This window comes from Lutjanus erythropterus, chromosome 6 (assembly GCF_056507025.1).
Source record: "Lutjanus erythropterus isolate fLutEry1 chromosome 6, fLutEry1.hap2, whole genome shotgun sequence".
Taxonomy (NCBI): domain Eukaryota; kingdom Metazoa; phylum Chordata; class Actinopteri; order Lutjaniformes; family Lutjanidae; genus Lutjanus; species Lutjanus erythropterus.
This window is the reverse complement of record NC_139322.1, coordinates 9,308,063-9,331,998: the sequence shown is the minus strand read 5'-3', so window position 1 is coordinate 9,331,998 and position 23,936 is coordinate 9,308,063. Positions and strand designations below refer to the sequence as shown.

The 23,936-nt window shown below is 38.7% G+C and overlaps 1 protein-coding gene and 1 long non-coding RNA gene across 2 annotated transcripts in view; one reads left to right on the top strand and one right to left on the bottom strand.

Moving 5' to 3' along the window:
- Window positions 1-1,030: 1,030 nt before the first annotated feature.
- Window positions 1,031-23,936, top strand: part of LOC146324838 (uncharacterized) — a 64,530-nt gene continuing 41,624 nt past the window's right edge. Inside the window, exons 1-2 of the long non-coding RNA XR_014770690.1 lie at window positions 1,031-1,513; window positions 2,542-2,609. This is a non-coding gene — a long non-coding RNA (uncharacterized LOC146324838). The remainder of the gene's footprint in view (window positions 1,514-2,541; window positions 2,610-23,936) is intronic.
- scrt2 (scratch family zinc finger 2) lies at window positions 12,449-18,413 on the bottom strand. Its single transcript, XM_084720455.1, has 2 exons — window positions 17,774-18,413; window positions 12,449-13,648 (listed from the first exon to the last, which is right to left on the bottom strand). The coding sequence occupies exons 1-2, from the start codon at window positions 17,931-17,933 to the stop codon at window positions 12,855-12,857; spliced, it is 954 nt and encodes a 317-aa protein (XP_084576581.1). The 5' UTR covers window positions 17,934-18,413; the 3' UTR covers window positions 12,449-12,854.

The following is a 23,936-nucleotide window of genomic DNA, read 5'->3' as shown; positions in this document are numbered from 1 at the left end:
CACACCAGGCTAGACTCATTTAATCAACTGATTTCAGTCTTCAAACAACTGATTAGTCGAATCAGGTGTGCTGTAGACTGGTTGGAACAAAAACCTGCAGCCACACGGCCCTTTATGGAACAGTTTGGACATGCCTGTAGTAGAGCCTTGACTCTGCTTCACCTGAATGGAGAAGAAACTTGATTAGGATTCTTTGTAATGCCTGTGTTTACTAATTAAGGCCAAAATGGCTGGTGTGAAAAAGGTATATTGCATGGATGTAGAGGTTAATGTTAAGTATTACTCTTTATCCAGGATTGCAAAGGCATGACCTACTCTAACCAGCCTCTGATTTAATGCTGCAATAATGATTATTTTCATTATGAAGTAGCCTGTCGATTATTTTCTCAATGAATTGTCAGTTGTTTGGTCCATAAAGTGTTAAAAACAAGGTGAAAAATATTGATCACTGTTTCCTAAAACCCAAGTTGACATCCACAAGTGTCTTGTTTTGTCCACAACTCAAAGATAGTCCGTTTACTGTCATAGAGGAGTAAAGAAATCAGAAAATGTTGTCATGGTTGATCTGAAATAAGGAGATTGAACGATTTTGTCTTTGTGTTTCTTTAATAAGCCTTTGCAAAGGGATCAGCTCACAGAGTCATACAACCAAATGAAAGGAGTCCAAGAGAATGACAGTGAGAGACTGATGATGAGCATTAATTTGACAGTTTATTTAAGCACAGCTTGTCACATAGATCTTCTGCAATTAAAGACAGTTTCACTTCCTGTTTTCTGGTAGTTGCACTCACAAAATAGGTGTCAAGTCATCTCTCACCAAAGACAAAAAACAGAGAGCCTGGTGCAACAGTCATAATAAAATATGCAAAGGGTCATACAGAGTTTAAAGATTATTTCCATCACAGTATTCACGTCTAAGAAGCCAAAATAAAAAAAAAAAAATATATATATATATATATATGTATATATATAAATTATCAAAATAAATGCTGATTAATTTAATTATTGATTATTTGATAAATTGTTGCAGCTCTACTCTGATTTGTTTATTCTGATAATCTTACCCTAACCTGACCTAGTCTCACTCCAGAGGCCTATACCTATCCATCCAAAACAAACTAAACCACTGAGGGCAAAGAGTGAGGGCAGACCACTAAGCAACATTAATAGTGTTTTGTTTGGTACTGAGCCAGAGTGTACATTGGGTTTTTAGAGCTTTTTAGCCAAAAACAGCTGCCTGTAACCCTGAGCTGTTGTTGACACTGGCCTTACTCCCTCAGGGTTTAGAATTTCACACAACCCACTGATGTTTCTGTTAAAATAATAATAATTGCAGAATTAATTATCTTTTCCTCTAAATATGTTGTTTTTTGTTCTGACCTTATTATAGGACCAGTGTATAGGATTTAGTGGCATGTTGCAGTGAGCTTGCTGATTGTAAGTATCTCATCTGAATAGAAACATGGCAGTGCAACAAAGCAGCCTCCGTGGAAGAGGATCCACTCCATTTAAGGTAACAGAAATGTAACAATTCTTATATTCAGGCAGTTATACACTGATGAAAGCATACTTGAATATTATGTTTCATTTCAGCCAAATACTGTCCATAAATCCCCTTAAATCTTACACACTGGACCTTTAAAACCCAATATGTAGAAAAGTATTGATGGGTTAACCCTTCCCTTTGCCACAAACTGGGCTTGAACATTTGACAAAGATGACAAAATATGGAAATCATCATATATTAAGTATTATTATTACACCAAATAAGGAAAGGTTTCGTTTCATTAAGGTTCTGTTCCATTCAGGTCAAACAGAGTCAGGGTGCTGCTAATGTGCATGTTGGCTCACTGGAATGGGTGTAATACACTAAAAGAACTGGGAATTTGATTAGTATCATTGGTACACTTGTGTTTAGGTCCCTTCGACCCAGGTTAGACCTCTAATGAGCAAACTGTCATGACAGAAATCCTCATAGACTTATTTGGGATTTGTGAAGGATGCTACATAAAAGTATTGTCAACAGCAATCAAAGATATGGGACTTGTGAAACTCCTCTGTAACCATGTTTTACCGCTGGAGTCTGTGAGACCTTATGTGTCAGTTCCTGTAGCGGACTTCTGAAACATGTCACCAGAATGATTTTAATAAGAAAATCCTAAAGTATCAAGCTGATAAAACAATGTTATGTGTGCTTTTGAACTGTCAAACAAAGCCTTGAGGTTAACAGGTCCGCTTCTTAGCATGTAAGCAGGCCTGTGTTGTAGGTATTAGCAATTGAGTATTTCATGGCGTGTACATGTAATACCAAACACAAACTTTACCCCTTTTGTAAGATAACTTATTCATTTCGTGGCCAAACTGTTTCTCATTAAAATTCACTCCAGCAATTAGTCATGCAGTTGAAAAGAGCCGCTACAAGCCCAGAATCCTTTGGTGACAATAGTTTTTAATGAGGTCAGTGTTTTGTGTTGTCGACTGTTGCGTGATATAGGCTTCCTCCTTCAAAGTGCACTACTTGGTGATATTCTATTTTTGCAGGCATTTCAAAGAGCCAGCCAGGTTGCTGTGGTTACAAAAAGGACGTCTGGGCCCGCAGCTTTGCACAGGTAAGTGGAAAGCTTCAAAGATCTGTGGCAGTGGAGCGGAAACAGAACTATTGTTGTTTTCTCCAGCCCATAGCCACAGTGTCTTCTAATGAGACAATTAAAAATGATTTCTTGGACAGGAGAGGCAGGCCATTATATTGAATTATTACAAATACTTTGAACTACAATGGAAGCGCCTTTTGTGTTGATTAATTGGTCACACGGGGATCAGTTACAACATGAGGAAGGTCTATATATAGTATGTAATCATTAACAGTCGTTCAGTACATTATATATCCTTGTAGAATAAACCTCAACTGTAATTTAGGTGCTGCAGTGAATGTAATCAACTTTACGCCTTATTGTCAAGTGATAGTTTTTCAGTAGCAGCAACAATCTGTTTATAATTTCCCCAAAAACAGCTCAGCTTTGAAAGCCACTTTACATTTTCTACTTTTTTTCTCTTAAAGAGCTATTTAGCTGACACCAGTATAGAATAAGAACCACTGAAAAACTCCAATTAGACTGTAATATGCTGACATGGATCATGCAGCTGGCTGCATGACTTGCTGTTTCTGTATGAATAACTACAGTATAGTAAATATGTATAGTGACATATCCCCCCTGGGCATTCAGCACTTTATACAATGTCAGATTCAAGTCGCTTCTTTGCTGTCAATCAAAAGCCACTTCATCATGCACCAAAAGAAACCAGCATCACACGAAGAGAAGAGACCCTGTCAGTCAAAGCATATAGACATGTAAATCATCTCCGGTGCTGAGATGTGTTTGGAGTCCCACTACACTCTGCGTGACCCTCTGCTGTCACAGCAGGACTACGTTCTAGTCGCTAACATATCTCAATTACTTAGATTGAGTTAGTCACACAGGTACAGCGGCAGGTCACGGAAGAACAGTTCCCACATAATGATTTGCTGTTAATATTAGATTTCAGTCCCCGTGGGATTGTCACACTTAGAGCAGCTGGAGAAAATTACCTGCCAGCTTTCCGACAGGGAAGTGAGCTATATTTATTTATACCATCTCTCTCTTTTTTTTTTTACACGTTGACATGCTTTTAAAGTGATAATTATTCCGACGGCGATTTTCAGGCTTCAAACTATAGCTTTGTGATAGATGAATGTGTCTGAAATCATGACATGGTTTAGCAACAGTGGATGTTGCTGTGTTTGCGGCTGAATGTGTGACTGATTTGTTCACTGATGTTGATTATTCACTGGTGGCTCTTGCTGCTTAAACCTATGAAATTATTTTCTGCACTATCTCCTTCTAGTACGGCTGCCCAGAACAGGATTTCTGTTTAATGATCTCCCTTGCCTTGAAATACATTTGCTCTCCCAACCTCACCCAGAGAGAGAATAAGTGGTGCTTTGGAGTGATGTTATTTAGAGGTGGATTAAGTTGTAGATGTTCTTTCTATTTACACTTCAGTTCATTAACCTAACACTAAAAAAAGGGCCAGAATAACATTTTCTCACCTGTTCAAGCTTAGATATAGGGGCATCACAATCTCGATATTAAATTGAAATGAGCCAATTTCAGAAATCAAAGTCACGCATTTTATTATTATTTTTTCTATCCACCCCAACGTACGTGCAACATCCAGCACATGTCAGAAGAAAAAACAATACCTCAAAAACGACACAGCAGAACCGGACATTATTTTACACTTGATACCATATAGATCTTTTAAAGAAGGATTTGAAAATGTAAAATGTGACTTGATAGTCTAACAATGGCATACCTATCAGTGCAAAAAATATGTTTAAATCAAAAAATGGAAGCAAAATGAGACCTTAGAATCAAAAATCTAATTGAATTGTGAATTTGGAGAATCATGAAATCTCTACTTAAATATCAACATAGAAAGCCACAGAAAACATTGTTAAAATTATCTTATTTATCTCTAAAACAAATGATAAATACCCCACATCTGTAGTTCATTTGCCATCCTTGTTTCTGCATGTATTGTATATGAAGGGAAGAGAGGAGCTATTTAAGGAGTGCCCTCCTTGACTTTTGCTTGAGTGCTGATGACAAGTTGGATATCTTAGATGCATAAAAATGCGATTTTGACATGACTTCAAAAAGAGAAGCATACGGATGAGGTGGACCCTCTGCCAACAGAGAGACGAGGAAACAGATGGGTTTTACACAAACAGCACAAACATCAAGAACACTGAGTTAAAGAGCTTGGCAGTCTCACTTGATGAAACAGTGAGGAATGGAGGCGCTTTTAATGAGCATCTCTCCTGTGATGCAGAATGTGAAAAGACAAACTGTTAGCTCTTAAAGGGGCAGTTACAGTTGGTTGGCCCTGACTGGTTGAACCAAGTGGTTTTAATAACCTCTTGTTGAGTGACTTTGGGCACTATGCTTGCATTTTGGTTATATCATAAACACCAGAATCGAGATTCATGTTTTTATTTAGAGCAGAATACCTCTTTCACTTGAATTATCCAGCTGAACTGATGTCACTATCATTAACAGAAAATAGCTTCCTGTTGTTGTTGAATTGTTAATGCAGTTGGTGATCAGCCAACAGATGGCGCCAGATGTATGTGAAGGGTCAGAGCGAAGGCCGGCACCAGTTGAAAGAGTGTTGAATCCAGTAATGATTGTTTTTCTAATTATAAAGATTACGTGTAGTCTGCTATGTCAGGCTGTGAGGCACTGAGACACCAGTTGCAACTACAATACCTTTTTGCAGTAGTGAATTCTGAAATGGATAGAGAGCTCCATTAAGAAGGACTGCAACTAATGATTATTTTTATTGATTTAAAGTAGTAAAATAGAGTAAAATATTTGTGGATTGACTAAATGATTCACTGTTTCAGCTCTGCTGTTTTTTTTAGCAATATAGTTCTCTGTGTAGGGTAACAGATCAGAATTTGAATACATTGCAGGGCTGCAACTAACAAATATTTTATCATCATCAACAATCAGTCTCCACTTATTTTAATTGATTAAATGATTAAATGTCAGTTCAGTATGGAAAATGCTAAAATTTTCAGTTAATTATCTAATCGGTTCAAATCTAAAATGACGTGTTGTTTGCTGTGTCATTTATCAGCAACTTAAAAACACCAGTTGCAACTAAAATACAACAACACCTGTTAAAAAATATATACTTTTTTCTCCATATTAATTTTTTACTGTCGTCCTAGTAATTAATACACATAAGCTGTCAGGAAAGAATTTGAATACGTACTGTTTTCATATAAATAGCATGATAATCCAGTGTAGGCTGATAATGTTTCTTTCTCCAGTTTGTTTAACAGCTGTATCTGGTGCTAGAGGTATGTCTGTGCAGTAACCTCACTGCAGCCCCTCACCCCATCAGACAGCAGTTATATTTTCACTCAGACAGTCACTCAGAAGATGATGCCGCTCTCAGGTCGATATCTTTGAAGTGTGAGTGCAGCTCGCTCAATTTTGCAGGTTGTTTTCAATAATTTACCTGATCTGCTTGGAGTGTGTGTGTGTGTCTGTGGAGTGTTGCAGGGATAAAGATTGTCAATTGTATTGATCCTTTTTCAGTATCACGTGTTTAAAATGACACAATATCCTTTAATTATAGGATCAAAAGTACTAATGCTGTATAAAAAATATATATATATATATATATCTTGATTAGTGCTCATTCAAGACTGTCCATTCAAGATCAGTTCAGTTCAGTCTTTACTGTTGTTCCTGAAATTTGAATTGCAGTACAGCAAAACCAGACAGTGTTCAGTGAGTTTCCATACCAGCACAAACGTGCCTATTTCACGCGTCTAGGACTTGTTTTTTCTCTGTGTTATTAAGTATCAAGTATCACTTCCTACTAGTATTATGTCAAAATTTAAAATTCGTCGTATCGTGACAACTCCAGCAGGGATATGTATAAATGTATGACGGGTCACGGTCCTCATACCTGCGTCCCAGTGCTGATCACTCTTTGCCGCTGTTGTTACTCACACAGCACAACCAGGGGTGATGTAATTGGATTGCTTGCATCCCCATTTTATAGTCCATTGCCATGTAATGAAATCAGTTATTTACTTTCATCATAAAATCTGATAAGGGACAACATCTGCCAGGGTAAAGTTTGAGTGAGTACTGCACATGAATGTTGATGTGCAGATCTGCAACATCCTGATCTGCAGCACTGGGAGCTGTTGAGAATCAACACTTGGTTGTAAACTTGTCATTTGACAATTTATTTAGTTTTTTGTTTACCTTCAGCAACATAACTAGCACAGCAGCATGTAACAACAGCAGTGGCAATCACTGTTTTCCCACGCTGAAGAGAGGAAAGTGCAGCAAAGTGTCTTGTTTCTGAGTCCCTGCTCTGCTCTGCTCTGCCTGCTGTCTCATTATACTGCCGCTGTGCTGCTGGAGGACACTGAAGGACAGAAGCGATTGAATTCAAGTGTTGTATATTCCCTGGAAACCAATCAAGAAAAGCCCCAGAATAATAATCCCTGTCCGCTGTCATGATTCATTTTTATTTTGTTCCATATTTTTCTCTGGCTTTTGAGTCACTCAGAAAGACTAGTTCCAGCATAAAATCAATGTTCCATTAAAATTTAATGACCAGGAAAGGCTTAATAGTGGTGGAACAGATGCCTCTGCTTTTGATAACGCCGACATCTCAGGAACTCTTATTCAAAGCTAGATTGGTGTTGTCAGGTCCTCTGACCGCTCCTGCTCTCAGCCGCTGTGCAGAAACAAAAGGATATTGGCATTTTTGTGCCTTGTAGCGGTGAAATTAAAAGTAAGTAAAGTGACAGTAAAGCTCATAAGACTGATCAAACATTGACAGAGGAGGCTACAGCTGATGGCACATTATCGTTAGTCATAACTATAATTACTCACCATGTTAATGTTGACTGAGGGCTACAAACAGATTCCAGAGTCACTATTTTTCTCAGTGTGTTTTTACACAGATATATAGGTGTAAGAAAGATGTAAAAATTTGCATACGGTACATTAAATGACCAGGTTGGCCCATTAAAGTCACGATTCAATTCTTTTTTGTTTTTTGTTTTTGACAACTGTTCAAGATCTATATGGTATCTAGTGTGGTATGAAGATCACTAAGCTACGCTTTATTGTCTTTGAAGTGTTGTTTTTTCAATCCAACACACACAGGACATGGGGGTGGAGAGAAAAAAAAACAGATTCTGGCTTTTAATTCAATTATTGAAATGAAAAGCTTGTTTCGATCGATTTTCGATTTAATATTAACGTTGAGACACCTGTTGTGTGAGTGTGTTAGCACTGCAACAGTAGATTAATCAATTAGTCGATCAAAATAAAATTAGTGGCCAAATATTTTGATAATTCATTAATCATTTCAGTCATTTTTCATGCAAATATAATGTCAAACATTTGCTAGCTTCAGCTTCTGAAAGGACTTGCTGCTTGTTTTATTTATGATAGTGAATAAAGAGTCATCTGGTTTTGGACTGTTGGTTAGACAAACAAAACAATCTGAAATAGGGCTGCAGCTAAAAATGATTTTCATTGTTGATTATTTTCTCGATAAATCAGTTCGTTGTTTGGTCAATAAAATGTCAGAAAATGGTGAAAAATGTTGATCAGTGTTTAATGACATCCTCAAATGTCTTTCTTTGCCCCCAACCCAAAGATATTCAGTAGAGCTGCAACAGTTAATCGATTAATTGATTATCAGTTCAGTATGAAATTAATCTCTCCTTTATTACAGTAAACTGAAATTCTCTGGGTTGTGGTCAAAACAATATATTTGTAGATATAATCTTGGGCTTTGGGAAACTCTAATCAACAATAATCAACAAAAATAATTTACAGATTAATCAATAATTAAAATAATGGTCAATTGCAGCCTTACTATTCAGTTCACTCTCAAAAAAGAGAAAACGAATGAGAAAAGAAATCACATTTAAGAAACTGGAATCAGGATTTTGACCTTTTTTTCTTAAAAACAAAAAAAGATTATTGATTATCAAAATTCATTTAAAAATCAATTCATCAATTAATTCATTAATCATTGCAGTTCTAGCCGTCACTTTGGGCTCTGGGAAGTTGTGATGAGCATTTTTCACAATTTTTTTTGACGTTTTACAGACTGAATGATTCATTGATAAATGATGAAAATAATCAGCAGAATGATCACCAGTGAAAATAATTGTTAGTTGCAGCTTTAGTTTGTGTGTGTATGTGTGTGTGTGTGTGTGTGTGTGTGTGTCCGTCTGTCTGTCTGTCTGTCTGTCTGTCTGTCTGTCTGTCTGTCTGTCTGTCTGTCTGCCTGTCTGTCTGTCTGCCTGCCTGTCTGTGTTGGTGAAAAAACAAAACAAAATACCCCTTTCTCCTTTAATAAAATTAAATTAGACTATTTTAAAATAAATCAGAGTGGACTTGTAGGTTCCTTGTGCTATTGTTTTTATTAACGTTATCATTGCTATTGTTGTCATCATTATTAATTGTAGCAGAACAAGATAAATCAAAACACCCCTCAGCAATCATGGCTTAAGTTTCTTCATACTCAGCTGGAACAGAGAGATAGAAAGATACAGAGAAGAGGAGAGACAGAGAGAGTAAAGAAGAAGAAAGTGGAAAATCTTAATCAGTTTTTTTTTCTTTGAGGACCATATGGAAGGTTTCAAGCAGCCAACCATATGTTGAAGGCTTTTGTCATGGAAATCATACTTTTTGGCACTTTTTCATTGCGCAGCCAAGCCGGGCACATAAATAAAAGAAAACAAGAACAGAAAAAAAATCATACAGAACATGATCAAATCTTTGAGGATACACAGAGTTTGAAGTTTTTTTGTTTGTAACTTACAACAGATAGCTTTTTAATCAAGACACTCCCTGATTCACATGGCCACCCAGACTGCAATTGGTACCTGTATTGGTCTTTTTCTTTTAATAAAAAAAAGACAACATGAATAGAAAAAGAGCAATTAAATGTCTACATGCATTGTCATATTATTGCTGTGATGTATTTACAAATATATTTACAAAATCGTCAAAGAGGAACAATGTTTCCCTACATCTAAATTCAGAGGTTTAGAATTAAACTCTGCCTCCTTTTTCTGTAATTAATATTTTCTCTGAGGACGATCTGTAATACTGCCAGTTTCAGATACAAGCCTGCAGTATGTTTCCAATCAGTGTTTTTAATGGTGTCATTGCTTTTATCTGCCTTATTAAAACACAGTCCCCAGGTTTTGGAGATGCGTTTTATCTCTGTCACACAGTAAAATAGTAAACATATAAAAAAGAATCTATAGGAAGTAGTTATATCTGCATTATTTCAATAATACAGCGTCGTGCCAAAGTGTGTGTTCTGCAAGTTAATCAGGAGACAGGTGGTTTGGATGCTCTCATGCAGTGATTCAGCTGTAGCACTTAGACGACCATTGACAGGATGATAGTGGAACAGGGAGGAGAGGACGGATAAACAGAGCAGAAACTCCTCTTTTCTCTCTTTTGTCCACAGTTTTATGTTTTTTTTTCCTTGTTTTTTTTTTTTTTTGTTTTTTAAGGGCGAGCTCAGCATTACTGCGATCGTGTCATCCATTTGGAATATGCAAATAGCTGACAGTGCATTTGCCTGCTGGTGCTTGACCTTCCCCTTGGAGGTCGCTCACCGACTCAATTACGCTCCCTATCTGCAGTCTGTCTGCAAACACCTGTTATCCTCCCACACTCCGCCACCCTCCGCCAATCCCACTTCAGCACATCTCATCCTCGGTGCGTCTGTTTAGAGGCAGTTGGGATGGGATGAGGACGGCTGGTGTAGGGGAAGGGAGGGGACGTGAGGCAGGGACAAATGATGGAGGAGTTTGGAAGTGCACTACAGCGCGTCATTTTATTACGACAATCTTGGAAAACTTTCTCTACCGAGACAGTTCATGTGAAGATGATTTCCATTATATACCTCCAACCTTATGTTGTCTCAAGAGGATCATCTCCTTTGACACCTCAGAGATTTGCTTAACTGTTTGCAACTGTGCTGAATAATTTGGAAGCAGTAATGACTTTGAATTTAACTAAATGCTTTCTTTTGTCAGTTACCTAAATGAGAATTATTGTAATCCTGTTGTGTAATACGAAACCTTCCAGCACTTCAGTCTAATCATACCTGCCCTTCAGCTGCCAGAAGAGATTTTTTTTTTTACCTGGTTGCTTGTTAAAACAAAAAATACTTTTAAAATAATGATAACATTATAGAAGAGCCGCCTTTTCCAGTCTAATTAACACTTGTAGCAGTTTTGGACTTGCTGTATAAAGGATTGAGTGTTGCTCATAGTTACTGCATCACTTTCATTATTGCTTTTGCACCTTTGAAACCTTGGTATAGCTCGATTACACCCACATTATTTGGCTCTCTAATTTTAACAAACAGATAGTGTTACATTTCGTGGCGATGTAAACATCAGCCATTTCTAGGAATTATTTATTGCCTGAGATTTAAAGACAAAAAGGGGCCAAAAATCTCGAGTCACAAGGAGGCGATGGATTTTTTGGAAAACAGCAAGACGGAGAATATTTTAGTGTTTCGGTTTCATTATTTCTTTTTATTGCCCTAAATCGACTGAAAACAGGACAGCTGTGATTGTTACACATGTCAATTGCTGTGTCAGTAAAGTTATTGCCACGAAAAACAAAAGTGATTCTGCATTCATTCGTTTTGAAGTCTCCTAGCACTGGTACTGTACATTGTTCCTCTTTAAAAAACTAAGTCCCATGGACTCTCTACAGTTTTCATGCATATAAACATTTTCTTTGAAGATCAGCAGCATCTTACAAGGTCAATGGATGTTCATTTTTTAAATTATAAACAATAAATAAATACATGATAATTAACAAATAAGCAAGTCTTCAATAAATACACAAAAATAAGGTAAATAAATAAATAGATAAATAGGTAGATAAATAAAGTATTTACATGATAAATAGATGGTATGCATCTAAACCGTGGGCGGAGCTTTGAGCGACATATAAAACAGACAAACAGAATAATTTGACTGTCACTTTGTAACTGAGGGTGTGTGAGTCCATACCTTCACTCTGAGGTAACACTGGCAGAGGGGGAGCACCTCAAACACTGGGTGAAGATTGCTCTTTAAGACGGGACGATGCACCATAAAGGCAGCAGAGTTTATGCAAGCCACCATGGTGGAGGAAGAACAACGAGTTTTCATTGCTATAGACGAGTCAACCGCACATGGCACTTATAACAATAGATCATTTGGTCTGGCTCCCAGTGTTTTTGTCCAAGTCTGTACATCAGGGTGAGACTATGAATTTGATCCGACGGAGTGTGTGGAAACCTGTTCAACAGGCCTGTTTTAAAATCACAGAATTGAATTGAATGACCTATGGCCTATAGCTTATTTAAATTAGCTTTTTTTCTTTGAATACCCACAGTTACAAAGATGCTTTTGATCAACAAGGGATAATAAGCACAAAAAAATAAATTTAGAAAAATCAAATAGAAAAATAACATCCGTTGAATTGAAACATTGGTGTGGAAAAAGGGGTTTTGTCTTTTTACCTTTTAAAATGATCTCCCTTTTTTGCAAATACTGTCATAGTTCACATTTTCATAAAAAGTTCATGTTGGCAGTTGCAAAAGAATTCAATTCTTAGCAAATAAAAAGCAGCATAAAAATACAAGAGGTCATTTTGTCTCTAAAAAACAAAAGAACACTGTTAGTCCTTTTTTATGTTTTTTTTTTCATTTTCTCATTACTATTTGCTATAAAATATCAGGAATCTAAATATTATTACTATTGATATCAATATCATTATAGTCATTGATAAAAATTCACATGCCAGGCCTCATATATAATTGTGTGTGTGTGTGTTTGTGTGTGCACACGTGCGTACATTGTGTGTGTGTGTGCGTGTGTGTGTGTGTGTGTATGCGCATACATGTCTGTGTGTGTGAATGTGTGTGTGTTTACGTGCACCCACATCCGTGCGAGCACGTGTTGCTTACTTGTGTACAACTATCATCTACAGTCTCTATTTGGGGGAAGGTTGTTTGATTGTATGTTTCTGTGGACGATTAGCTACTGTGCGGGGAAAAAATCCAGCATCTTTTGAAATTGTCTTTGCCATAATCATTAGAGTTTCTTCACGTAATCTCAGTGAAAATATTGCTTTCTAAAAAAAGGGAAGAAAAAAGGCATGGAGGGCAGAGTGAACAGGGTTATTGGTTGTGAACCTACAACAGGGGTTCAAAATTTTGCTTCTTGCTCGTGGTTAGTTTTCTGATCCAGAGTCGTCTTCGTCCGCAGAGCCCTTGAAGCAAGCTGACTCATAGTGCTTGTTCAGGTAGGACTTGAGAGCGAAGGTCTTATTGCAGCGCTTGCATCTGTAGTGCTTGAAGGCAGAGTGTGTTTGCATGTGGGCGCGGAGGTTTGAACGGTCAGCAAAGGCTTTGCCACAGTGTGCGCAGGCAAAGGGCTTCTCCCCCGTGTGCGAGCGCATGTGACCTTGGAGGAGCCACGGCCGGCTGAAGGCCTTGCTGCACACGTCGCACTTGTGCTTGAGGTCGTGGGTGAGAATGTGCATGGCCAACGCTGGCATGGACACGTACACTTTGTTACAGGTGGGACACTTGCGGGCCATCTTGCTGTCCAGGCTTCGGTGCGTCTGCTTGTGTCTGCTGAGGTTGGAGGAGGTGGCGTACGTCTTGCCACACTCGTTGCAGGTGTGGCGAGGCGTGCCGGCTCCCCTCTCCTGAGCGTTGGCACTGCTGCTTCTCGAGCCCCCTCCATGACTCTCGCCGTCTCCCTTCCGCCTCGAGCGCCCGTCGGAGATGAAGAAGGCATCCATGGTGTAACCCTCGGCCAGGGCCTCCGATTCACCACTGTAGAAGCCGCTGGCAGTCATGCCAGACTGGGGGCTGTCGGGGTGCTTCAGGTCGGGGTCACAGTACTCCCCTCCACTGCTCACCTGGGTGTAGAGGGGATCCGACACCGGCGAGGCCAGCTTGTGCTCCATCTTCTTCTCCTCCTGGTATACAGATGGTGTGATGTAATCCTGGATGTAGCCTGAGGAAAAGACACACGCAAACACAGTTGGCCAGGGGTTGTGATGGATAAGGACACAGTGACATGCTGGTGATTACGTGATTATCATGTTGGATGATTACCATTCATGAAAATGGTGAAAGAGTGAGTGGTACCACAGAGCTAATTGCATTTTTTTTTCCAGAACTCACAGGTTGTATGCACAATAGTTCAGTGATGCAGGGAAACATGACGCACTCAGCTGCATCAAGGAAGGTTGCAATTTTACAGTGAGGATGAGCACGAGATAATGGCTCATCAAAGATGTCTCCTGTGTGAGAAGATGCTTATTAAAGCCCATCTTAAATAAAGTAGTCTCATTGATTAGACCTCCTATGGTATGTCAGCCCTCTGTGGCTTGGGTCTGTCTCCATGTTTGCTTAATGAATGCTCTGTGAGTGCTGACATTACAAATCAAACAGACAGTGCCATGTTTCAACCCTAAACTAGGCCTGTTATGATATCAGATTTTTACTACACGATTATTGTGGCCAAAAGAATTCATGTTAAAGATATTATTGCAATATCTACATACATTTTGAAAATAATAGGCCTAATATGCTATCAGCCAAATTAAGCTTTGTTTGTTATGTTTTTGTGTCTTTTTTGAGAAATGAATTCCACTCTAAATATGATATTAAATATATTTCGTTTTTAAAATATCAAGGTTATCATCAGTACTAGTATATCGCCAAACACCTATTCTAAAATACCATATACCTTATTTCTCTATAACTTTTGTTTTGGCACTGTATTTCACTGTTTCTTTTGTATTTATATTTTTTAATGTAAGAGCAAAAAAAAAAAGCATCCTAAAACAGGTTGCATTTCTTATTTGAAAATGCTTTCTTGTTTTTTGATGCAAACAAATAGCATTTTTTGGTTTTGGACCAGATTACTTTGTCACATAGCTGCTTACATCCTGGAGGATTTCATGCTACTTCTTCGAGCAGGTTTAAGTTTGTTACAGCAAAGCACAAAGCAATACAAGTGATTTAAATGTTCCCAACTATACAGAACATGATTTCAGAGAGATATATTTTTGTTGCCATCATTCATGTCTTTCCTTTCCCTTTCGAAACAGCCCAGTGCCAGAGGAGCTAAAAGGCTTGCTGGCAGCTAAATGCATCCAAACAGAACTCAATACAGTCCTATGCTGTGAATCTCAGGAGCTTAATAAATACTAAATGCATTTTACCTCCAGGGTTGATATTCTATAGGTCGAACATGAGTGCAAATATAAAATGTGGTGAAATTCTCTTTCCTGAGAGAAATAGTGCATAACTGCAGAAAAAAAGCCACTCCTAAGCACTGTGTGCAGCAAGCGGTGGAAATTAGTTATTGACTGCTTTTTAATGAAATTCAAAGTTTAGAACTGATCAATAGCCTATCATATGTAAAATAGTGCAGCTGTTAGAACAGCCGAGCAATGTAGACGATAGAAATAGTGTGAGGAACAGATCAAGTATCTGCGACACGCAATAATAGTTTACTGAGCACGGTGTGAGTGCTTGAGGCCTGATAATGTTAGACATGGCATCACACACATTGTTTGTGAAGAGGGGTCACCTGTCTGCAGCGGCGAGCACGCTGAAGTGCCTTCAAGAAACAGGCCATTAAGAAATCAGCTGAAGTGCTCTCTCACTACAGCGTCTGCATTCCCAAGGGGTTCTGTTCACACACCCACTTTGTCAAAGACATGACCATGACACCCAGGGACAGGGAAACACCAGGCCTGTGCACACGTTATTATGCTGCACTGCATGGTTTCACTGTTTTAAACCACACAGGTGGTGTTTGTCTGAGAGAGAGCGACACTTCCTTTCAAAAACTAAATTTAAAGACAAGGAAATTAGAGCTGCAAGGATTATTAATTTAAACGATTGGTTGTCAGCTGTTCAATTAGCTATTTATTTGGTTAGAGAATTTTTTTTAGAAGAAAAAGTCAACATTATCTGATTCTAGCTTTTAAATGTGAATATTTTCTGGTTTCTTTAGGTCTCTAAGATAGTAATATGAATTTCTTTGGGTTGTGAACAAAACAAGACATTTGATCACACTGATCACCATTTTCTGACATTTAATAGACCAAAAAACAAATCCGTTAGTTGAAAAAATTCTACAATGAAAATAATGGTTAGTTGTGGCCCTAGAAGAAATACATTTATCTTTTTAAAGACTAAAATCTTATATTTAAATGTGCAAATGCTGTAGCTTAACCAGCTATTCTAGACCACTGCATTTCCACCTGTTTTGTAGTCACACTGTCGTGAACATAGCTGAAGGGCCTCTGCACTACACACAACAACATGGCCTTTAATTTTTAAGATTTTTTCTGTTAAACATACTGTATCAGTGTAAGCAGAGCTGTTTACTATGTTTCAATTACCCAAGGTCAGACACGGAGCTCATCATTTAGGACTCGCGCTGTATCAGCCTTTACAGCTCATAGACTCATTTCTCTAATGCAAAGTAAGCATGTAATTAATGGACCCTCTCAGCCACCCCTCTTTGTTGTTCGACAGACACTCAAGTCAAATGTCTCCACAATGGGTTTGAAAGAAAATCTGCTGGCACGGCAGAAGTGCTGATGTTAGGTATTTCAGGCTGCACGCTGAAATTTCTTTTATTTTGCTCCTTTTTTTTTTCTTTTTGACTCAGCATGAAAAGGATGATTCTTTTGTTCAAATTAAACGCTAGTGTAGTGCCTTATCGTTCTTTTCTTCTATTTAATAGAATGCTTATTTTTCATGGTGTTGAACAATAGATTCAGGAACAATAGAGAGTGACAATAATTATACAAATGGCTTCTTTAATAATAATATCAAATCCCGCAGCAGGAAATCTAAACAACATTCATTACAAGCTTGAAAATATGCCTGATAAATAAATAGAGAGTGCAAGTTTATAGTGTTGTTATTTTTAATTTAGCAAACCATTCCAGTTTCTAAACCGGTCCAGGCATTTTTGTTGATTCCACTAATCCTGATCCATCTAAAATTCACTGAGCCTTGTTATTGCCACGGTTGAATAACAGGTGGGCATCGTCACCACATTTAGCTGTGGACTGTGCAGCCTCTCTCACTGTGGAAACATCCTGACAAATCATAACAAAGACACACATATGGCCTTCTAAACGTGGCCACAAAATGGAAGCGGCGAGCTTAAAGCAGACCATGAAAGTGAAGGTCGCCTCTCAGCTCCGACCGGAGCTCACTGTGGCCGGTCCGTGTGTTGACCACAGTGCAGCTATGTGCCTTTCTTCATGTTTACTGTACAACCCCTCATCACGTGATCTAAGCCTCATTGCTGCCCCAAGCATTTTTGTCTCCTTTTTCTCCTTCCCTTTGCGATCCCTTCAGCCCGGCTCCCCACCTCCCTCCCGGCTCTACTGTACAGTGTGTTGATGTCTCTTGTGGCGACGATAGGCCTGCACGGCTGAAACTCTAACCCCTGCTAGTTTTCGAATGCCCGGAAGGAAGAGAAAGATGTAGTGGAGCGATGGGGGTGGGGAGACTGTGCATGCTCCATTTGGATGGGAAGAGGGGGGCAAGGGAGGATCGGACCGTGATGGGAACTCAAGGACAATAACAGCTAAGGACAAATGTATCATCCGATACTCATCTCTCATATTCATGAATTTTTTAGTTCACATGATGACCAGATATAGTCAGCCCGTGCGTGTTCAGCCGACGCAGGGTTGGTACAGTCATACAAATACGTAACTGGAGCTTCTCCTGATTATACACACGTTTTGTTCCCTATTTACATAAGCTAATCCGTGGCTGTGACCTGAATCGTGTCTGTCCTTCACTGGAGTCAAAAAACAAAAGTCTGGGAGCGGGGGGATGGGGGTGGGGTGCCTCTGGAGGGGATTATTCGGGATATTGATGCGAAAATCAGCTGGCTGCATGTAACATCTCACACTAATTTACACACTACAAGCATGTTATTGGCTGAAGCTAAAGAAAATCTGAGCCGACAGAAAAACAAAAGAGGATGCCATCTGTGCTAAGTGTGGAAACGTCCGGCATGCTGAAATCAGCACCGGAGCTGTCTACAGGCAGGAGTGCTAGCACGGGGCAGACTGGAGGCATGTTAACTCACCATTCTCACTGAGGCGAACCCCAAGGCTGGTCACCGAGTCTGTGATGGAGCGTGCAAAAGTGAACGAGTCGTCCAGGTGGTGATGATGATTAGAGGTGGCCACATTGGACGAAGAGAAATCATCAAGCTTGATCTTCTTCACCAAAAATGAGCGGGGCATGTTTCAATGGATAAAAACACAGAGCTGAGAAAAACGCATGAGAAAAAATAAAAAAGACCCTCTGAGGAAGCACACGAGTGGAGCTGGCTTGACGATAATCCTTCCGGTTAATGTGAAGACAACGGCCAAAAACATAAGATAAGAAAGAAAATGGAAACCAGTGGAGAACAAGGCTGACGGCAATGCTGTGTGATACTCTCTGGCTCCCCCAGCTTCCCCCAGAAAAATAAAAAAATAAAAAATAAAAGCGATCCTGTTCAGCACTGGATAGCTCCTGTGATGCAGCAGGCTTAAGGGACCAGTGAGGAAGAGAAGAGATGGAGACGGACAGAGAGAGGAGGGAGAGAGAGACTGTCAGACTAGCTGAGATCAGCAATCACGCCAGCCTTTATATGGGGCACAGGCAGTGGAAGATCAGGTGGTGCTGCGAAATGGAGCTGCTTAGCTTTAATCCATCAAATGTCCCCGGGGACACACATCAAATTACTACTGAACCGTCTGTGCATTCGCACACAGACAGAGGAGAAAGAACACAGCCAGACCCCCACTGCCCCCACTGCTGCTCCCCCTTCTCCTCCCCTCCCCTCCCTCTTTCACCCCGCTTATGCTCCATGCTCGGAGGAGGAGTAAAAGAGGAGGGCAGACAATGGAGATGTGGATGAGAGCACACTCAGTGTCCTGTCCCCCATTGTTTTCAGATGAAGTGGCACAGTTTATGTTTGCCTTGTACAGGCGCTGCCTCCCTCATGTCATCTCTGTTACCTCAAACAGCCTCAGATCTGAGCATCCCTTCGACACACTGCACTGTACTCACATGCTTAGAGCACACGTACAGTGCAGGAGAGGTTATCTGAGCGTCTGGGAGAGCTGGACCGTTTTTTAAAAGCTGCACTGGATTCCAGCACTGTTGACAAGCAGCAACGGGGAAGTACCAGTGCTGCACTGCTCAGCCCGTCTCTCTCTCTCTCCCTCCCCATTACCGCTGCACAGATGTGTGTCCTGCCATGCGTGGCAGTGAATTATCTGATTAATTAATTACATTTTTTTTGATTAGGGTGAAATCTAGAATTAGATTCATGCTCGCTAAATTGGCCAGATATTCTCTGGTTTGGTTTGTGTTTGTATGCACTCATTAGCTCATTCTATAAATTTTATGCTACATTATACTTTGTATTTTTCATTAGAGCTCAACATTCACAAGACTAAATTAAAATGAAACATTTATACAGAAAAATTAATACAGGTGGTAGTTTCAGAAAGCAACAGTGCAACAGAAATGATGTACCTGTTTGATTCACAGTCAACAGGAAACACTTGTGTCACATCACTTGTTTGATTAATTAATGTCTTCCAGCATTAAATCAACTGAATTAATGACTATTAAAGGAAAAATAACATTTCTTTTTCTGTTAGATGGCACATAATAGCAGTGGAGGCAATGGATGCATCAGGAAATAGTGCAGATCTGTGTTTCTTCGTTTCTGCTTTATTATTATTTTGTTTATGTGGCTGTTGTTTGTAGGGTTGTGTCAGATTTCTTTGAAATGTAGTTAGTTACTGAATACAAATTAGATCAGATTTTTGTTATTAGTAACACAGTCCATTGGATTACAAATACGTAATCTAATCTGAATACTTCTGAATTACTTTTTGATTACTTTAAAATCAAGCATTAAAAATATTGCACCTTATGCTACAAAAATAGACACAGCCATAAAAATTTGAGGCCCACAAATATTCATCTTTTTCTCATCTTAGGGCTGGTATTGTTCAGAAGTGTTTGATATTGGTATTGGTAGTGATACATTGGCCTCCATACTGGTTCCTGAAAAATGTATTTTTCAATTTAATAAAATCCATTTTAACAAAATAAAAAAAATACCCTATAACCACAGCTTGGAGATTTACTCCTAAGGTATCAACATTTGGTATCGAATGACAAGGTGTCTTTCAGTTCTTGATAGTGTTAAAGCAGTTTTGTCTGTGCCATTAAGTTTGGTACCCAGCTCTAAAATATCTCATACCTATTTTGAAAAAAATACAGGTAAAAAATTCAGGCTAAATAGTCAAAAAAAACAAAACAAAAACAAATATTAGTTAAGTTAGCATTAATAAAACTGGCAACCTGAGAGGAGAAACGCACATTGATATACAGGAAATTAATTAAATATATATATATAATCAAGTAATCCTTGACAGTGTAACTATAATCTAATTACACATTTTTTTCAGATATAATCTGCATATTTTACTGATTGTCTTTACTTTATATAATCTGATTACATAGTCCAAATTAAGTATAATCTGTTACTACTACTATGGTTGTATGTTTGAGCAGTAAAGTCGTGGTAAAGTCACCATGATATTTTCCTATCACTGAGAAAATTATTTTTCATTTATTTCTTTTATTAATTGTTTACTTTATAAAGTATCACAAGATAATAAATGTTTTTTTTCTAGAAACCCAAGATAACGTTTCCCATGCATCCAGCACATCAAAACCCCCAAAATATTCAATTTGCAGTCAGATAAAACAGATAAAAATAGCAAATTCTTTTGGGAAACTATACACAAAGTGCATATTTGCTTGAAAATTGTCCTGAACATTTAATCTATTATCAAAATGATTGGTGATTTTATTTTCTGGTGATTGACAAATTAATTAGACTAAACTTTATTCATTTAACACGATTTTTAATTTCAATGGTCAAAATATCTTTTGCACTATACAATAGGTTAAGTAGTGTTGTTTGATAGATAGATGATTCTTCGATATTCATAATAGTTTTGTTTTTCATGAAAAGTCACATTCAGCCTTCAAGGAACATATTTACAAATCATCTTTAGACCACTTGTAGATTCCACTGGAAAAATACAGAAGGTCCCACCACCATTATGCTTGTTTGAAAGGCTCGTCTTATAACTGATTTAATATGTTTTGCGTTTCCACGTTGGTCCCACAGTTGTGCTTGAATGTGGTTCAAGGTGCTGTAGATCTATCCAGACGTTTAGGGGTGCCCCCTTACCTGGGTCGCTCTCAATCATCCCCACCACTAACAGTGACCCTGCAGCTCGGACGCGGCGGGATTCAAGAGGGGAAGGTGTTAAATCAGCGAGGTTAGGATTTATCACACGTATGTGATTGTACATTACAGCCCAAGTTCACAGTGCTGTCACCAAGCCAAGCTTATAGTGCAGAGGCAAGGACAAGAAAGGTCAGGGGGAAGAATCATCGTCTGAAATAATGAGTTTTTTGTTTTTGTGGTGAAATATCTTTTTTAATAAATACTCTCTTATGAGTTATCTTGTGAAGCAATATTTTACACTCTTTAATTACTTAATTGCACCAGTTTTTGGTAAGATACTTTACTTATCCAGCCTCTCACGGTGAACATTAGCGTCTGGTGTTGATGTGTTTTGGTTGTTGCAAAGATCGAAGATTTGTTCATGAGAAGAAAAAACTTGCTGAATTATTCTTCAGACTTTATTCCAAGGAGCAGAGAGGTTAAATGAACAATGAACCTTCCTTGACTCATATTGAGCTTTACCAGCAGCTTCTCAAATCTGAACTACAGCTCACCTCTGGCAGAGGATCTCATTATTCTGCTCTTTGTGCAGCAGCGCACAGACAGTTTACTTCTTTAAAGAATAAACACTCGCATCAGTGTGGCAAGTTTAAGGAGGAAATGTTTAGGTGGTGGTAGCACTGTGCAATAATTCAATTGTAGCCTTTTTCTGTCCTCTATTAAAATGTGTAATGTATGAAATATATATGAAAGTCCAAAATCTGAAGGTATTCATCTTAAACTAACTACATTGACATGCACACTAATTTCCTACTATTATTTTGAATATGACAGTATACCAAATTTGGTATGGGTCACATAAACAGGATATGTTTGTCTACTGTTTGTGCGTTTTCCAATTGAGAAGTGGGATATGCTGATATTATTTGGGTTTTAGTAACAGTCATTGGACAGATATTGGGGTTTTTACCAGTTTGCAACACACAAAATTCAGATGTTTACATTTCCAAAGCAAGTGTGAAATAAAAACAAAATAAAATGTTCATGAACAGCCAACTGGCCAAGGGGTAGAGATGCACGCATAAAAGAAAAGGTCACATTTCTGATTGCAAGGAGAAACACACCTACTTTTGAACATTATTAAAGACTTGGATATCAACAGGTTTTTTGGATATTCTGTGTTACGCTTTTCATATTATATGAATAATATAAACTGTAGGTTTGTAAGTACATTGTTATGCATGTCAGCATGTAAACAGTAATATTAGCTGAATATTAATTTTCATTAGCCACGTTGGTCTTGTTTGGTCTATAAAATGTCAGAAAATGGTGAGAAAGGATCAGTGTTTCCCAAAGCCCAAGATGGCGTCCTCAAGTGTCTTGTTTTGCCCACAGCCCAGAGATATTTAGTTTAGTGTCACTTGAAATGAAACCAGGTTCGCATGTAAGAATTCCGGCTCCTTTTTTTCTTTTTTCTTTTCTTTTTTCTTTCTTCAAGTATTTTTTCTTTAAAAAATTACTTGAACCGGTGAAATGATGATCAAAATAGTTTAAAAGTTGACAGCTAATCAGTTAATCATTGCAGCTGATGGATACATGAACATCCATCATGTTTACAGTCGTGCTAGATTAAATTTTCTGTTCTAAGGTTCAGTTTTCTGCTGAGCAGTAACATAATCTGCAAATGAATGATTGTACCAGCCCATCACATGTTAGTTTCAGTGATAAACTGAAGAATGAGAGCAACAAGTGAGCTACAGGTTAGAGGTGAATTGTGACAAACAAAAGCAAACACTGATTGAAATGTCTCTCAGGTTACTTGTGTCCAGCAGCAGGAAACTCATAGCCAATTGTTTCCTTCTCCTCCTCCTCCTCCTCCTCCTCCTCCTCCACCTCATGCCTGAGCTCCGGTCCACTTATGGCCCCCAGACTCTCTCTGACATGTGGTCACTGCCTCAGGACGTTACCATAGCGACAGACCCCCTCAGGCTGGAGGAATGGTTTTTTACTCTGCAGTGCTGGAGCAGGGAAGGAGGAGGGGGGGCTCAGCTCTGGTCAGATGGGAGGGGGTTGGAAGCTGTGATACAGTCAGCTTCATTAACATCCTGTATGGCCCTCCAGGGTGATGGAGATGACCTGGCCGGCTGAATGAATGAAGTCAATCTAGTTGATTTGTTCCTTTGCGCGGTTCCAGAAGAGACCCACTGACAATTACCCCATCTACAGGAACATTTATTAACTCTATTTACAGACACGAGAAGTCTGTTTAATCATTTAACTTTCAGCTAATTCAAACAGCTGGCACAAAAAAGGAGAATTACCAAACAGAAAATATGACTCTGATGCATTAAACCTGAAACTTAAGCGCCTCATACTTGCTTATATAACGTCACTCTAAGCTTGTTGGGGCTAGGTGAAGAGAAGCTAAGAGTCCATTAAGCATAGCCATCTATAATTCACCTCGCTCTTGCTTACTGGGTCACTTCAATGAGGCTTTTTGAGCTGTTACTGCAGGAGACCGTTGTGCTCTTTAGAAAAACAAGAACTGCTGATGAATAAAATTTTAAAATAGAATATGAACGCACATTAGATGCAACAAGTATTCATTTTAAAATACAATTCTTGTTTATTTTTTTTTCATTTTATGGCAACCAACATGCATGCATTCGGCACAAAAACCCCTTTGAAAACCTTTTTATTTTTAATCAAATATGCTTCAGTGAGGAAGGTCATGAAACCAATATTTAACATTTTACTGTGGATTTCCAGTCAAACATGCAGTCTGAATGGACCTTAACTGCCTCCCCAGCCGCACTGTATCTAATGCTGTTTGGCAGATAGTTCAGTGTATCACTCATGCCCTATTTGGCTTGTGTCTGCCTGTTGTCCTGTATGCATCTCGGAGCGTGTGTGCATTTGTTGTCCATGGGCAACTGTTCAGTAAATAGGGCAATTAAGTGTGAAAAGCAGAAAGGAG